This window comes from Leucopleurus acutus (assembly GCF_964270905.1).
Source record: "Leucopleurus acutus genome assembly, chromosome: 1".
Taxonomy (NCBI): domain Eukaryota; kingdom Metazoa; phylum Chordata; class Mammalia; order Artiodactyla; family Delphinidae; genus Leucopleurus; species Leucopleurus acutus.
Genome location: NC_139142.1, coordinates 167,340,059 through 167,358,065, shown reverse-complemented (window position 1 = coordinate 167,358,065; position 18,007 = coordinate 167,340,059). Strand labels below are relative to the sequence as shown.

The window sequence follows — 18,007 nt, the reverse complement described above, 5'->3', positions numbered from 1 at the left end:
GGGGGAAGGTGTTAACCACACTGTGAAATGGTGGTGGGGGGACCTGATATCAGAGAGAGAAGGGACTGCAGCCCACTCTGGACCTGATAGCTAAGCACTCACTGCGCGGTGATGCTTTGAGAAGGCAAAGAGGAGGCTGATGAACATGCAGATTCCTCCGAAGGACACCAGTTGCTCAGGCCGCTGAGCGGTGTCCAGAACCAGCCATAGGATCAGGGCCAGGAAAGCAGCAAGGGCTAGAAAGGGCTCCCTGCAGGAGAGGGGCAGAAAGTCATCACTGTCAGCATCTCCTCACCCCCACACAATAGCACCCAGGGCCCCAGAGAAAGGGTACTCAGGGCTGGTGAGGGCAGAGAGAGAACGCTGTGTAACCTCAGACAGGCTACATAGCCTCTCTGAGTCTAGTTTCCTCATTGGGTAAACAAAGCCAAAGACACCCCGTTTCTCAAGTTGCCGAGAGGACTAAACCAAGGGATGTGTGTACTCAGCTTAGCATGGTGCCGAGCACATGGCCCCATCGAGAGGCAGGAATTCTCAAAGCTGCAATGATGCTCAGCTCAGCCCAGCCTCTGACCTTGCCAGGGTGAGGTGGGGCCTGTGTGGGCTAGAACTCAGTACCATGGACCATGGGCTCTGCTCCCCCAAAGCCCAGAAGCAGTAGTGTCAGTCTGGAATGCAGAGTTGAGCACCTGAGACCTAGGGCTGGATGCAACTTTTATAGCAACACCTCCCTCCCTGGGGCTGGGATTTGCTTGTCCAGGAGGCAGCCTGAAATGTTCAAGAGCCCAGGTCTGGGTACTGGGTGTTCAAGGTCTAGCCCCGACCCAGTCTTCAACTCACTGGGTACTATAACCACAGATAAGGTTCACTGAACACCTATTATGTGCCAGGAACTATGCTGGGTGCTGAGAGACTTCCAGTAACTGTCCTCATCTTAGAGATGAAGAAACGGAGGCCCAGGAAGTTAAATGACTTGCCCACAGCTGCCCATCTAGAAAGTAGCAAAGCTGAGATCTTAGCCCAGGCACTCTGGCAGCAAATCTATTCCCTTAACTAGTTCTGTACACCGTCACCAGCCGGTAAGAGGAGGACCCAGGACCTGAAATCCATCAGGCTAACCCCAGAGTTGACTGTTTATTTTTGGTGTGTTTCCCAAACTCCTATCATCCCAGTTCCATTGGCACGATTTCTGCCCTGTCTCTGTGCCACCTGTACTATTTTCCTTGAAGTTAACTCATTTTATAAAAACTGAAATGCATGTTTGGGGTTTTATTTTTTTTGGAAGGGGGTTGTTTTTAATAGCTTTATTAGAGATATGATTTTTTTAACTTTTTATTTTATATTGGCATATAGCCGATTAACACTGTTGTGATAGTTTCAGGTGCACAGCAGAGCGACTCAGCCATACATATACATGTATCCTTTCTCCCCCAGACTCCCCTTCCATCCAGGCTGCCACATAGCATTGAGCAGAGTTCCTGTGCTACGCAGTAGGTCCTTGTTGGTTATCCTTTTTAAATATAGCAGTGTGTACATGTCAATCCCAAACTCCTTAACTATCCCTTCCCTCCACCCTTCCCCGCCTGGTATTAGAGATATGATTGACATAATAAATAGAACATGTTGAAAGTGTATAATTTGATAGTTTCGACATATGTATACACCATGAAACCATCACCACTATCACAGTGAGCGTATTATATCCATCACCCTCAAAAGCTTCTTCATACTCCTTTGTAATTCCTTCCCTCATCCCCAGGCAGCAAATGATCTGTTTTCTGTCACTAGATGAGTTTGCAGTTTCTAGGGTTTCATAGGAATGGAACCATACAGTACATATTTTTTTTTGTCTGACTTATTTCACTTAGCGTAATTATTTTATTTTGAGATTCATCCATGTTTTTGCATGCATTCATTTCTTTGTATTGCTGAGTAGTATTCCATTGTGTGGATATACCACAGTTGGCTTATACATTCACCTGTTGATGAACATTTAGGTTGTTTCCAGTTTGGGGCTATTGCGGATAAAGCTGCTATGAACATTCAAACATTCATGTGCAAGTCTTTATGTGGAAGTACGCTTTCTTTTCTCACTATAAGTGGAATGGGTGACTCATATGGTAGATCTAACTTTTTAGGAGACTGCCAAACTGTTTTCCAAAGTCATTGTACATTTTTCCATTCCCACCAGCAGTATGTAAACGTTCCAGTTCCTCCGCATCTTTGCCAACATGGTTGGTATGGTTACTCATTTGAATTCTAGTCATTCTAGCAGACATACAGCAGTATCTCTTTGTGGTTTTAATTTGCATTTCCCTAATGACTAATGATGTTGAGCATTTTTCCATGTGTTTATTTGCCACTTATATATCTTCTTTAACTAAACATCTGTTAAAATATTGAGCCCACCCTTAAACTGGGTTTTCTTATTATTGAGTTTTGAGAGTTCTTAATACATTCTGGATGCAAGTCCTTTGTCAGGTATATGACTTTCAAAGCTTTTCTCCTAATCATAGCTTACGTTTTTATTCTCTTAACCAAGTCTTTTTGAAGAGCAAAAGTCCTGAATTCTGATGAAGTTTAATTTATCATTTAAAAAAATGGATTGTGATTTTGGTTCTGTATCTAAAAAATTTACTTAACTCAAGGTCACAAAGATTTTCTCCTACGTTTTCTTATAGTAGTTTTATAGTTTCAGGCTTTACATTTAGGTTTATGATCTATTTTCAGTTAATTTTTTAATATAATGTGAGGCATGGATCAAAGTTCCTTTGTTTCTCTCTCCTCCTCCTATTCTCCTCCTTCTTATTCTACATATGGATATCCTATTGTTCTAGAAGAATTTGTTGAGATGATTATTATTTCTTCACTGAATTGTCTTAGCACCCCTGTCAAAAATCAATTGGTTATATATATGTAGGTCTATTTCTGTACTCTCTATTCTATTCCATTGATCTATTTGTCTGTCTTGATGCCAATACCACATTGTCTTGATTACTGTAGCTTTATAATAAGTCTTAAAGACAGGTAGTGTAAATTCATCAACTTTGTTCATCTTTTTAAAAGTCCTCTTGGTTATTCTAGGTTCTTTGCATTTCCATATGAATTCTAGAATCATGTTTTGATTCCTATCCCAAAAGTCTGCTAGAATTTTGATTGAATACTCTTAGAATCTATAGATTAATTTGAGGAGAATTGATATATTAAAAATATTGACTCTTTCAATCCATGAACTTGGTATTTTGCTCCATTTATTTGTCTTTAATTTCTCTCAGCAATGTTTTGTAGTTTTCCATGCACAGGTTTGCAGGTCTTTTGTCAGATTTATCCTTAAGTATTACATATGTTTTATGCTATTCTAAATAACATTTATAATTTTAATTTATGATTGTTTGTTGTTAGTATATAGAAATACTTTTGTTTTTTGTATGTTGAGCTTGTATCCTTCAAACTTGCTAAACTCACTTATTAGTTATACTAGTTTTTTGGTAGATTCCATAGGCGTTTCTATGTAGACAATCCTGTTGTCTGTGGATAAAGACAGCTTTACTTCTTCCTTTCTAATCTACATGCCTTTTATTTCTTTTTCCTACCCGACTGCACAAGCTAGAACCTCCAGTACAATGCTGAATAAAAGTGGTGAGAATGGACATTCCTACCTTGTTCTTGATTTCAGTGGGTAAGCACTCAGTCTTTCCCAGTTAAGTATGAGGTTAGCTGTAGATTTTTGGTAGCTGGTCTTTATCAGATTGGGGACGTTCCCTTCTATTCCTAGTTTGCTCAGAATTTTTATCAGAAACGGGAGTGGAATTTTGTCAAATGCTTTCTCTGATTAGGATGTGCTTTGGTGTGGTTTTCTTCATGTTTCTTGTGCTGTAGGTTTGTAGAGTTTCTTGGATGTCTGGGTTTATAATTTTCATCAGATTTGGAATTTCTTGGATATAATTTCTTCAAGTATTTTTTCTTCCCTCCTTCTCCTTTGGAGATTTCAATTACTTGTCTGTTTGCCTACTTAATGTGCCATGGTTAACTGATGCTCTGTTTGACTCTTTCAAGTTTTGAAAAAATTTGTTAGGTAGAGCCTGAGCAGCGTTTATTCTGTGGTTAATTTTTCCCTATTACTGACCCAAGATCTTTCTTAGTACTCTAAACAATATCTGGTGAATCATGAGGTTTTCCACTCTGACTATTGAGAGCAAACACTGCTCCTGACCCTGTGTGATCTCTGGGCACTGTTCTCTAATCCTTTTCAGTGGTTCTTCTCTAGGCCTTGCATAGTTTCCTCATACGCATTCACTGATCAGAACGCAGTTGAATACTGGAGGAGAACCCTCTGCAGATCCCGGGAACAGATCTCTCCCCTCTGGTACTCTGCATTGTGAACTCTAGTCACCTTGGCTTTTCTGAAGTCCAAGCTCTGTCTTTTCAACTCAGGAAATCTACTGGCCCCACCGTAATGCCTCTTTCCTGCACTGTGGCCTGGAAACCCCCTCAATGCAGTAAGTTGGGGCAATCATAGAGCTCATCTCATTTGTTTCCTATTTCTCAAGGATCACTGTCCTTTGTTGCCTGATGCCCAAATTCTTAAGAGCCATATACTATTTGTTCTGGATTTTTAGTTGCTTCAAGCAAGAGGATAAACCTGGTCTCTGTTACTCCATCTTGACCTGATTTTGGAAGCCGAAATCAAATGCATGTATTTTAAAAACAGTTTATTGAGACAAAATTCACATACTATACAATTTTCCCATTTAAAGAGTATGGTTCAGGGCTTCCCTGGTGGTGCAGTGGTTAAGAATCCGCCTGCCAATGCAGGGGACACGGGTTTGAACCCTGGTCCAGGAAGATCCCACAGGCTGCGGAGCAACTAAGCCTGTGTGCCACAGCTACTGAGCCTGCGCTCTAGAGCCCACGAGCCACAACTACTGAAGCCCGCGTGCCACAACTACTGAAGCCCATGCACCTAGAGCCCATGCTCTGCAACAAGAGAAGCCACCGCAATGAGAAGCCTGAACACCGCAACGAAGAGTAGCCCCTGCTCGCTGCAACTAGAGAGAAAGCCTGGGTGCAGCAACAAAGACCCAACGCAGCCAAAAATGAAAATTAATTAATTAATTTTTTAAAAAAGAGTATGGTTCAATGGTTTTTAGCATATTTACAGGGTTGTACAACCGTCACTGCAATCAACTTTAGAACATTTTCATCAGCCCAAAGAGAAACCCACAGCTCTACTCACCACCCCCATCTTCCCATCCCCCTCCAGCCCTAGTCAATCACTAGTCACCTAGTCAATCACTAATCGGCACTTCCCTGGTGGTGCTGTGGTTAAGACTCCGAGCTCCCAATGCCGGGGACCCGGGTTCAATCCCTGGTCAGGGAACTAGATCCCACATGCATGAGCAACTAAGAGTTCATATGCCACAACTAAGGAGCCCATGAGCCGCAACTAAGGAGCACACCTCCCACAACTAAGACCCGGCACAACCAAATAAATAAATAAATATTTTTAAAAAATCACTACTCTACTCTCTGTCTCTATAGATTTTCCTATTCTGGACATTTCATATAAATGTAATCCTACAGTATATGGTTCTTTGTGACTGGTGTCTTTTACTTAGCATAATGTTTTCAAGCTTTGTCATTATTGTAGCATTTATCAGTACTACCTTCTTTTTCTGACCAAATAATATTCCATTATATGTATAGACACAATTTATTCAGCCATTTAATGGTTGATGGGCATTTGGATTGTTTCCACTTTGGCTATTATGAATAATGATGCTATGAACATTTGCATATAAGTTTTTGGATATATGTTTTCATTTCTCTTAGGTATATACCTAAGAGTGGAAATGCTGGGTATGGTAACTCCATGTATAACATTTTGAGGAACTGACATTGTTTTCTATTGCAGCTGCATCATCTTACGTTTCTTTCAGGAGTATTATGAGGGTTTCAAATTTTTTCGCATCTTTGCCAACTCTTGCTATCATTTATCTTTTTTGTTATAGCCATCCTAGTAGATGGGAAGTGGTATCTTGCTGTGATTTTTTTTTTTGGTATATAATTTGCAAATATTTTCTCCCATTCTGTGGGTTGTCTTTTCACTTTGTTGATGGTGTCCTCTGAATCAAAACATTTTAGTTTTTATACAGTCTAGTTTATCTGCATGTCTTTTTCTTTTTTTCCTTGGCCATGCCATGCAGCGTGCAGGATCTCAGTTCCCCAACTGGGGACTGAACCTGGGCCCATGGCGTTGAAAGCACCAAATCCTAACCACTAGACCACCAAGGAACTCCCTACCTGCATATGTTTTTTTAAAGGAAACTTTATAACAATACTTCAAATGGAAAACCAGTATCAGTGATTTGTCATAAACAGAAGATGACTGTAAAAATAAATCCTTTTATAAATCTATTTAATAAAGAGAAGGCAAATGTAAAAACAAATCTATGTATAAATAAAACTAAAACTTTGTTTATAGGCTGGCTCAAAGCATTTTGCTGTGGTACGGGGGTCTTACTTTGGGAAACACCATTATGCCCTGCACCTGCCTGCCTTAGTCATTGATTATCTTTGGGCACCAGTTTCTTCATCAACAAAAAAAGAGTACCTTTTTTAAGCCATAGAAACATTTTTTTCCAGCTAATTTTTTTTTTTTTTTTTTGTAAACCTGTTTATAAAACAGATAAAATAGAGCTGTCTGGTTGAAATGGAGACTGGGAGGCAGGGTGTCTGATGTTCCCCTCTCCAATCTCCCTCCCCTGCCCTATGGTACCTCCAAGGTTTCCAGAGCTCTAAGAAACCCAGTTTAAAAACCAGGGGATCCCAAACTGTTGTTCAGGAACATGGCCAGCTACATCAGAATCCCCTGGTGGCTAACTAAAAACATTAACTAAAGGGAAAAGAATTTCAATAAGAATAGATACATGTATATGTTTAACTGAATCACTTTGCTGTACACCTGAAACTATCATAGCATTGTTAATCAACTATACTCCAATATAAAATAAAAAGTTAAAAAAAATATTGATTCCTGGACCTCAATTCAGACTGCTGAATCAGACTCCAGGGGCGGTCCCCTGCGGCTGTATGTCTCACGCATGCTCCAGGTGATCTGATAGGAGGCACTGATATGGGTCCTCCCTGCTTGAATGGGCTGGGATATCTGAATTTAGGAAACTGTTGATTCCTGTCCTCAGGTATCATAGGCACCTGTTTTAACTGGAGCAGAGAATCAGGTGGGAACTGACAAAATGCCACAAAGGTGGCACAAAGATGCCTCTGAAGCCACCCAGCAACACCTGCTCCGGGGCTCCCAGGAGGCAGGCAAGTAACATGTGCTCTCCATGGCCCAGGAGCCCTCTGGTGCGACAAGGACAAAGGACCTCCCCACCCAGCCCTGGCTGTGACCCCGCAGCTGACTCAGCGGCCCTCTGCCAATGTGCCTGCCCACCCCCATACTCCCCTGGGGCCTCACTTACCTCTTAAACCAGAGGTTCGGGCCGGGATGCCCCAGAGGCTTGACACACCTCAGCAGCTTTGGCCCCGGCAGCCTTTTCAGCAGGCTGTGGGCCAGGAAGACGAGGTCCACACGGGTGAGGACACCTCACCACACAGGTGAGGGCCCTCTGGAAATCCAGGAGGCAGGCCATCAGCAGGAAGGCAGCAAATGCTGGGAGTAGGTGGAGGATGAAACAGAGACGGGGTCATCCATAATGACACTGGCGTCTGCAGGACCCCGCAGCCCTATCCTCCAGCTCCACCTTACTCCAGCCAGAGCTCTCTGAGCCTTAGTTTCTTCGTCTGGAAATGAGCACCATTGTCTCTATTTTGTCAGAGGGTCATTATGAAGTTAATTGACAGAATGTGTGTAAAAGGGCTTTGCAAACTATAAAGTGCTGACCAACGTGCTGAGGGAGATGTTTAAGGAGGAGGCAAGACAGCATGAATCTCTGAGCATCAACGGAGCGCCTGCTATGTTCCAGAGCCACACTAGGTTCCGAGGAGGACAGAGATGGATAAGTCAGTGGCTCCAGGAAGGCATTCACTTGTGTGTCAGGATCCCGTTCTGAATATTCATCAGTGACCATTTTTCTTCCTGGAATTTCCTTTTCCCCCTTTGCCCTTCTCCCCATTTGAGCTGCTAGGCCCGTCTGTGCTATACCTCAAGAGAGGAATACGATAGCAGATAGCAGAGGGGAACTATCTCTCCCTGGCTTATGAATTTCAAGAGCCAGAGCCCTTGAAGAATGGAAAGGACTTATAACATTTCCATTGGATAAAAAATGTGGGATGGAACATTTTGAGTAAGCGTAATCCCTCCCCCTCCCCCTCTGCTGCCAAACTAGTTAGAGGATACCCGTGGGTCCCAGAGAAGAGGACTCTGAGCCAGGGGAGGTGTCAAAAGCCCAGGCATATTTGTGGCATTGCAAGCAAAGGCGTCCTGCCCCAGGGAGGCAGCAAAATGTCACGGAGAGGAATACGCATGGAATGCATGGGCAGGCAGAAGGCTTCTAAGGTTCCGCACACCTCAGCAGGCAACGAAGCAGAGGAAATGATCTCTATGAGTGGCTCAGACAGAAAGGAGACCAGAACAGGCCCACGATGGAGATGGGGGTGTCTCCACGGCTACTTGCAGCGGCAGAGAACCCAGGACCAGTTGGGGAAGTGGACAGGTTAGCAGACCCTTGAGAACTGATCGTGGATAATCACCCCCAGGGACTCCTGAAGAAAGAGGTGAAGGCATATTCCAAACTGACAGACGTTCAGTTCCTATCCCTCACTTGGAACAATGAAATTGAAATAGAAACTTTATTTTCCATAAGTCAAGTTATGAAAAATAAAGTTACTTTTCTCTGACGCAGAAGTTTGTGGGCTGGGACACCTGTATGGGGGTTAGTTAGAAGCACACAGGTGAGGCTCTGCAGGGCAGCGCCAGGGATGCAGGCACAGGGCTGTGGGAAGTCAAAGGAGGGGGAGCTGGTGGGAGACAGGTACCAAGGTCAGCACGATTTATAGCACTGCCAGAATTACTCCTCACACCCATTTCACAGGTCGGTACTGTGGTGATCCCCATTTAGAGATGAGAAGTGAAGTGACTCACACAGGGAGGAAATTGGACTGGAATTCCAACCTGGGTCTGTCCGTGGCCAGCAGGAACCAGCACATCGTGTAGGAGAGAGGGCTGTGTGGACAAGTCCTCCAGGCAGGACACGGGAGAAACATGTATTAGGAAGTATTTTCATCCTTCTAGGATCCATTCACCTCTCCAGTGATAGGATTTTCTGTTCCTTTTGGGCACCCCCCTCCCTACTCTTAGCCCATGTGGTCCTGCGGTGTCTGACCCACTTCAGGGGTGGGAGACCACAGCATCCCCTGGGCCCAGGGATGGGCACATGACCCGAGCTAGGCCCATCAAAGGCCTCCAGGGACTTGGCTGGAAATATGGGCAAGAGGTACACTCTTCTGAGATTGGGGACGCTGAGGCCCTCCCTGTCAGTCAGTCATGGAGAAAGCCCATCTAAGGCGAGGAAGCCATTGCTATGGCTCAGACTAAGTGCTGAGAGCATGAGCTTCATTTCTCTACCACACCTACTTCAGGAAGTACGTGAAGAGCCCTGCCATAGAAGACGTGATACAACAAAGATATCAAAGAGCTGGAGGGAATCAAAATCCCGAACATGGAGAAAGTAAGGGAGGATTTAATGATTGAGACTGAGTTCCTGACAGCCAAGACAAAAGTGGAAATAGGATATGGTAGGTCATTTCCATTATCTGCTAGAAGGAATGTAATCATTTCTTCAAGAGAAACAAATCTGAGTCTGAGTGAAGGTGGACACAAGGGGAACCAAGACGGCCCTGCTCAGCTCCTGCCAAAGGAAGACTTCGCGGTGTCTGACATCTCGAGGAGGAAGCTGCCAGGGCCATGAACCAGCCCCATCGCAGCAGGGCATCCTGCTTTTGATTTCATCATGAAGACTGGGGCCCCTGCTGTCATGCCTCCATGTCCTCTCCCCTGTGTAGTCCCCACGATGGCCTCTGCATGCACACCCACCTCCCCTGTCCATCTCCCACCTGCCAAGCCAAATCGAGCTTCCAGCTGTGAGGACCCGCCTCTCCGCCTGGGCCCTGGACCCCTCCTTCCCCGTGCCCAGGGGACCTTGCTCCACCGGTCATCTCCACCTCCTCGCTCTTCCCCCTCTTTCTACAAACTCCCTGCCTCAGCTCAGAAACACAGTCAAAGTGCCTCCCTTCACAAACACACCCCCTTCCTTGACACTGCAACAGCCTTCCTTTAATATTTCCGCCCAGTTCTCATTAAAAAATTTCTCACAAGAGCTGTCTAGACTTACTGTCTACACTGCCTCTCCTCCTGTTCTCCATCCAGCTTTTGCAAGTCCACCCTAAGTCACCATGACTTCCTTGTCCCTAAATCCCACGGACACTGCTCCATCCTTGGCCCGCTGGTCCCCTTACCGCAGAGATGCTGGTGATCTTCCCCTCCTTCTTGAAACCCTTTGCTCCCTGGGCTTCTGCACCGACTCTGCTCCTGGTGTCCTGCTGCTGCCCCCACCTGCACACCTTCTCAGGCTGTCTCAGGACTCCTCTCCCTCTCTAATTCCTTCCGTGTGGCCGGTCCCCAGGTTTCCATCCGCGAACCACCTCTCAATCCGTTCTCCACGCACCCCTGGGAAACCTCTTCTCCTCCTGGAGGGCCTGGCAGCGGTTACCTCCAACACACTGTCCGAAACAACTCGCCATCCCCCTCCCTGCTGAGATCCCCTCCTCCACCCCTGTTCCCTGGCTCTGGCGGGCAGTATCACCCAACCCCGTGGTCCAAGCAGAACCCTGAGGCATCCTGGATTCCAGGGCCTCCTTCATCCTGCACAGGTGATCAGCTCCCAAGTCTGGCTGGTGTGGCTTCTCGAAGATTTCTCAGATCCGTCCCCTTCCATCCTCCAGCACTTCATCTTCTCCCATCTGGAACGTGGTCCTGAACATCTCCTTCTCCCGTCTTTCCCGCCTGCCTCTTCTGGGTTTCCACAATGTGAATCCAAACTTGACACTTCCCGGTTTAAATCCTTCAACGGCTCTCTCTGGCCTTGGAGGTAAAATCCAAGTTTCTCCAACTCCCTCCCAATACCTGGCCCCTTCTCATCCCTCCAGCCTCATCCTCTGGCACTCCCGGTCTAGAACTTTACCCTCCAGCCACACTTGAATGTTTATCAGCTGCCTGCCCACATACTGCAGGTTTTCACCTTTGCTTGTGTGTTCCTCTGCTTTCTCACTCCTATTGTCCTTCCCCTTTTACCTGGTTAACTCCTGTTCAATCTGTGAGACTGGAATGTTACCTCCTCCTGGAAGTCCTCCCTGATCACCCCCACATCCTTCCTTGGTGCTCCCAGGTGGCTCTCGGCATCATGTGGAAATATTTGTTCCCCTCTACCTTACTGATCAGAGAGTACCTTGGGAACAAGATCTGGTCTGGTTCAATTCTCATTCCCCAGCTTCTGGAACAAGAGCTGGCCCTGAGTTGGTGTTCAACAAACCTTTGTTGAGTTATTGGGTAAGTGAATGACCCTGCCCTGAGACATGGATGGCTGGGGTGGAGGTGGCTGAAACCTGGGTGGTGGGAGCCATGGGGCTAAGCAGGAGTGTCTGTCTCCCTGGTGGGGCTGGGCCCCAAGCTCACCAGTACATAGCAGGCCTGTGCAGATCCATCAAAGCAGCTGTGCGTGCTCCCTGCAGAAGCGTCTCACCCTCAGGGCTGGCTGCAGGCTCCTCCTGGGGAGAAGACCAGCAGGGTCTATGAGTGGCGCCCCTGACTCCCACCCCTGTGGGGATTCTCAACACCTCCAGGTAGAAGCCACTCAGGTACGTCCCCAGTAAAATGGCAACATGGGGCGAGCCAGGCACTGGCCTTGACATCCCACAGGGTTACAGGGCAACCCTAGCCCAGAGCAAACTAAGGAATGGCCGTCCACTCCTTCCGGCCTCTGTCTGTACCAGCTGTGTCTCAGCCTGGAGGAGCACCACTACCCCAGTGATAATCCTGCCTCCAGGGTTTGGGAAGGAACCCACTGAGACAATAAGGAAGAACCTTACCAACATACAGAAATGCACAAACCACGATGGCTGCCTCCCCTCCCCTGTCCCATTTCCAACTGTCTGAGGAGCCACGTGGGGAGGCGCCCAGCTCTGCATTTACTCCTGTGGGACATTATCTTCTGAGTCAACAGCACCTCCCAGAGAGAGGAAGTGTGAACAGTCCACTGGCAGCCGTCACACAGCCCCACTGTCTTCCGGACCCGGTGCAAATGCCAATTCTTGTCGGGTCACTTGGTCACTTGTCTGTCCCTGGAGGAAAGGCTGGTACCTGAATACCTCTGAGGTCTCCCTGGCTGAGCACGTAGGAGATGCTCACTCACACTCATTCAGCCACCAGTCACTTTTTAAAGGAAACTCTCTCCCCTCTCTCTGTCCCCACCACCCACCTCCTAAGTAAGGCATTTTTCCTCAATCTCATCCCAAGGCAGACAGATGGAATCCGCAACCCCACCTGGCTGAATGCTTGAGACCGAGCAGGACCCTATGGGCCTTCTGGGCACAGAAGCCTATGGCCCCCGTTTCTTGTTTGTAGGGAACAGACTCCAGCCTCCATGACCTTCCCTGAGTCCCAAAGGGCAGATTCAAACAGTTGTTAATCAGGGAAGGGAAGGGATGCAGAGACAAGGGAGGAACAGCCAAGAAACAATAGTGCAGCCTTGGGGCAGGGTCCTGGGTCCCCTTCAAGGGAAACACATAACAATATCTTTGAGCTCTTTACAGAACTAAAACCCAACAGATGGGAAATGTCAGCGTTCTTCATTCCAGAAAAGACCACCTGAGCCCAGATTAAAGGAACCAGAGAAGCTCATCAAGAAGATTACCTGAGGGCTTCCCTGGTGGCGTAGTGGTTGAGAGTCCGCCTGCCGATGCAGGAGATGCGGGTTCGTGCCCCGGGGGCCCGTTAGCCATGGCCGCTGAGCCTGCGCATCCGGAACCTGTGCTCCACAACGGGAGAGGCCGCAGCAGTGAGAGGCCCGCGTACCGCAACAAAAGAAAAGATTACCTGAAACAAAAGTAAAGGGGTGCAGGCCCTGTACACACCCTAGTCTTGTCAGCCACCCCACCCTTGAACCATTGCTATAAAACTCCTCACCAAATGCTCCTGGGTGGGGACACACAGTTTTCGAGGGCGGGAGCCGGCTGTGTCTCCCTTTGCCTGGCAAAGCAATAAAGCTATGCTTTTCTACTTCACCCAAAACTCTGTCTCCGAGATCCGATTTGGCACTGGTGCGCAGAAGCCAAGTTTTGGGCAACACGCTCTCATCAGCTCAGGATCTGGCCAGTCAGGAACCCCCCCCTACGCCCCCTGCAGTAGGCCTGGGTGTCAGGAGGCCAAGCTTTAGGTTCGATTTGCTGCCTGTGTGACCTGGGTCCATCTCTCTCCCTCTCTTGGCTTCAGCCTCCCCATGTGAAAGGAGGGGCCTGGCCCAGTCTAGGGGCTTTCAAACTAAGCTGCAAGGTTCCCTGAGGTGTCCCAGAGACCGAATGGGGTAGAAGGCAGATGGGGAGTAAAGAGGGGACCAGGCTGGTTCAGGGCCCCCATCCAACTTCAAGCAGAGCAGCCCCTCAGTATAAATTGGGGTCCCCCATGGGATTTTCATTCTGGCCGCTTCAAAGCAGATTGGGAACCTCTGGCCTGGCTCACCTCTGAGGCCGAGGTCAGCAGGACTCATCTGTTGGCTAAAATACGTTTACTCCTTTCTTCAGCAAAGGTCCAGTGAGCCCCTTCCCTGTCAGGAGGCCAGATTCCCCACAGGGGCCTCCTCCCCGGGCCAGCCCACATCCTTCCTGGAGACGACCTACCACCCTGAGGAGGGCTCCGGGCCAGCCTTGCTCCCGCTGTCCCTGACTTCTGCAGGGCTTGAGTCACTGTGCCAGGGTCCCGGCCTTCCTCCTAAAGCCACCAGAGATGGACCGGAGTGTGCCTCCCGCCTCACGTGAGAATTACAGCTGGGGGCCTGGAGTGCGGAGAGACCCAGGCTGCCACCAGTGTGCCCACAGTTGCCTCGGGAGTGGACTGGGGACTTATCCTTTAATTTCTTATTTTTTCGGCTGTGTGGCGAGGCATGTGGGATCCTAGTTCCCCAACCAAGGATCGAACCTGCGCCCCCCTCACCGCAGCCCCCCCCCCCAAGAGTGGAAGCACAGAGTCTTAACCACTGGATGGCCAGGGAAGTACCTTCCTCCTTATCATTTAGATCACAGCTGAAATGTCACTTCCTGGGTGAGCCCCTCCCTGACCTTTCTGACAAGCGCAGGCTCTACTGGCACATGATAAGTGTGCACAGATGTTTAATGAGTGATTAAGGGGGCTGCTCTGTGTGGAGGAGGTCAACACACTGCGGGGGGTCATAAGTGTTCAAGCAAAGAGGTGAGGAGGAGGTGGGGGCGGGAGGAAGATGATGAACAAAGGCCCCTCTCACCAGGAGGGGCCAAACCAGCTTGGGGGAGGGGACAGGCCAGGCTTTCCAACAGCTCAGCCCCCATGTTCTCCAAACCACCAGCCGCTGATGTGAGAGAGCTGGCCTCTCTTAGGCTCGGTGTGTCGTTCTCCGTGCGCCAGACCTTGCAGCTGAAAGACAAAGTCAGGGCCCAAAGCTGAAAGGGGAGGCTAGGCAGGACCCAGATGAGGGGCTGGGCGAAGGGCAGAGGATGGAAGGGAGGAGGCGGGGAGCGGGGAGCAGTGGCCTGGCATAGCCTCTCCCGTCCCAGAGCTCAACCCTCATTGTGCCAGGGGCCCCAGTGACAGAGGAAGGCCCCCGCTCCCTGCACTCCTGAACATGTGAGAGGCAAGTCCTTGTAAATCCGGGAGGTCAGGCAGAAACAGGGCAAGGTCTGCCCACTTCATAGAGTAGGAGAGGAAGGAATTATGTATAGCATATGTATGTATCTGAAAGGCGTTTTTCTGAAGACAGGTCTTAGCTTTCATCACTCAACGCAACAGGTTAAAACCATTGCCATTAAGTGATATTTTCATTGTATTACACTCTCCCATCTCTGAAAGATGGAGAGACAATATCCTGAAGACAACATTCCAGTCCCTGGATCCAACTATACCTGAAACCAGTACTACCCCTGGGCTTTTCAATTACAGGAGCCAATATAGTCCTTTTTTTTTTTCTTTTTCTTTCTTTCTTTCTTTTTTTTTTCTTTGCTGAAGCTCAGTACATAGGCCTAAACTCATCTGTAAATAAGAGCCCTAACGACGACTCCATCTCTCTTCACTCCTGTCCCCCCTCTTTTTCTTCCCCTTGGGTAGCACCCTACCTTGCCCAAGCACCAGACTGGCTAAGCTCACATACCCAGGAGCACACATGCAAGGGCACACATGAGCAGGCCCACGTAGGGAAGTACTCACACAGGCAGAGCCTGGGAAAGCCCAGCCACCCATGCACACATGCAAACACAGACACACAGCTGCACGGAGAGGGGCAGGCTCTTCTTCCTACTCACATATTTGTGGTCAACAAGTCCCTCTCAGGGAGATGGAAGCGCGTTTCCACGGGGACGGGCTGGATCCAACCTGCTTGCGTTTTGGCCTGTCTTCTCATCTCAGTGGAAATTCCTGGGCAGAGTCCAGAGTTGGAGTTGGCTGGGCCTCCCACCTGGCTTTGTCCAGCACGGTCTCCAGAGCCCAGGGCCACGGCCGGGGCAGGGACCCTGGCCTCTCTCAGGGAAAAGAGGAAACGGGGCAAGTGGGCCTCACTCTAGGCCTGGCCTGCGGAGCTCCTGCCTCCTAACTGAATCTGCCTTCCTCCTCAATGACGCCTTCCTCTCCACTCTTTCCTGCTCCCAAACAGGCCCACCTCTTCCAGGAAGCTCAGCTTTATTACTCTCACTCTCCTCATATCCCCTCCTGGGGCCTCCTCTTCCACCTGCCATCAGTGCTACTCAGTTTTTTGGATCATGTGTTTTATCGTTCACTTTGCATCTTACACAGCCTCCCTTTCCTCACTGGATCAGTAATTATAACGGCAACCTATTTTCCTGAGCTTGAAGATAAGGAAAGCAGTGTAGTGCCGTAAATAGTAAAAGTGTTTCAGGTCTAAGTGGTCTTGAAAACAAAACAAAATCACAGCTTGCCCTTTGGGTCCATGGCTTTTTAACTGACACCTAAGCAACAGTGTGCAAAGTCAATGGACAAAGCCTTTAACATTTCAGTCCTCAAACTAAACATTAAACTTATCTGACAGGATTGACAACATCTCCTTAATAATTAATCATACACACTCAGGACAACATCCTTTATGATGCATAAACACTTCCTGGTAACACAGAGGCGAAGTTACCAGCACAGGCTGGTTGTTCTGGAAGTTTGGGAACCATGATGGATGAAGGGTGGGGGGTACCCCTTCTCTTTAAAAACATTTTTTTTTGTCATTCTGATTACCAAAGTATTACACATGCATCAGCAAACATTTAAACATTATAGAAATATACAAAACACAGGAAGTTAAAAATCCCTCTAATCTGAGCCTTCCAGATATGACCACCACTGAGCTTGTGGAATTTTTCTCCAGACATTTTTCATAAGTGAATACTCTTTTGGGTTATTCATTTTACAAAAGAGGCTTATACTATACCAGCTTTTTTGCAATTTGCTCTTTTGGGTGGAGATCCACACTGTGCCCCACTCACTCTGTTGGAGGCTTGTGTGCTGCCTTGATTATAAACTAAACGTTTGTGGCATCATCTGGTTTATCCTGAGCAGAACACCTGCCACCATGGGCAGCCTCCACAGGGATGGGCTTGCAGCTGCCCTGGCAGGGGGCCTCATCAAGCCCCAGTGAAGGGCAGACGGGACTGTACCTGCTTCTCTGCCTCTGCCCACTTCTAACCTCTTCCTCCCCTCCTTCCCCCCTTTCCTGCTCCCTCTCCCCTCCCCTTCCCCCCTCCTCCATCCTCTCCTCTCTCCTCCCCCTCCTCTCTTGGTGCCCAGAGAGAAGCCAGGAGGCACAACACATCCAGGAGGAGCCAAACTTGTTCCAAAACATTCCCTACGCTGCACCTTAGAGCCTTGACATCTTCGTGTGCCCTGATCTCTCAAACAAGGATTTAATAGGCTGTGTGTCTTGAAATGAACCCAGAGCTTAGAGCCCAAAGGTCTAGATTCAGTCCTGGCTCTGAAAGTTAACTGGTTTCCTCATCTGTAAAACGCTAGGTAATAGTACCTACCTCATAAATAAATATTGATGGGGATTAAATGAGCGAATGCAGGTGAGGTGTTTGGCAGAGAAGCTGGCACCATCAGGCTGGCTGGTGTCATCGCTGTCACAGGTCCCATCTCAGGGCTGTCTGGACACACTGCTCTCCTCCTCCAGGCCAGGAGACCCTGTGTTGCTCCCCTGCTCCTGCCCTGAAGGAGGGGCAGTCAACAGCGATCCTGGCCCCCAGAAACCAAGTGCTCTTTTCAGGTGAAATTTGGCTGAGAGCCACAGGCTGGGCGGTTGGGAGGCTGGGTGGGTTGGGATGAGCCCCCAGGGAAAGAACAAGAGCTGGAGGACTTCACGGGTCCTGGCTGTGCCCCATCCAGCTGTGTGACCTTGGCGTGTCACTTGACTCCCTGTGGCCTGTTTCCTGAGGAGATGATCTCACTGGGGTGGTACAGTGAGGCCTGGAACTGAGCCAGGGCTGGGGTGCTAGGTCCAGAGCAGGGTGAGGCAAGGAATATATATATATATCTAATGACACAGACTTGTCACAGTTGCAGCATTTGAACTTGTTGTATAAAAAGGAAATCTGTAAATCTATAACTTGGCAACATTTTACAATGCTGTATATTAAAGATGGCTTTCTCAAGAAATCCAGAACCACACAGCCCTATGGTCAAACACTTGTGACATTTGTGCCTCTGCTTTTAAAGGTGCTGTGATGGACAGCTGGCATGCCAGGGTTC

General features: G+C 48.1%; 1 protein-coding gene across 1 annotated transcript in view; it reads right to left on the bottom strand.

The window, feature by feature from the left end:
• SLC28A1 (solute carrier family 28 member 1) overlaps positions 1–18,007 on the bottom strand; it is a gene marked incomplete at both ends in the record, with an annotated part of 48,002 nt that overhangs the window by 29,353 nt on the left and 642 nt on the right. The window contains 8 exon segments of the mRNA XM_082850766.1: positions 103–250; positions 7,485–7,609; positions 7,611–7,675; positions 11,696–11,723; positions 11,727–11,787; positions 13,915–13,982; positions 13,985–14,005; positions 14,572–14,683. Of these exon segments, the coding sequence (XP_082706892.1) occupies positions 103–250; positions 7,485–7,609; positions 7,611–7,675; positions 11,696–11,723; positions 11,727–11,787; positions 13,915–13,982; positions 13,985–14,005; positions 14,572–14,683 (628 nt within the window).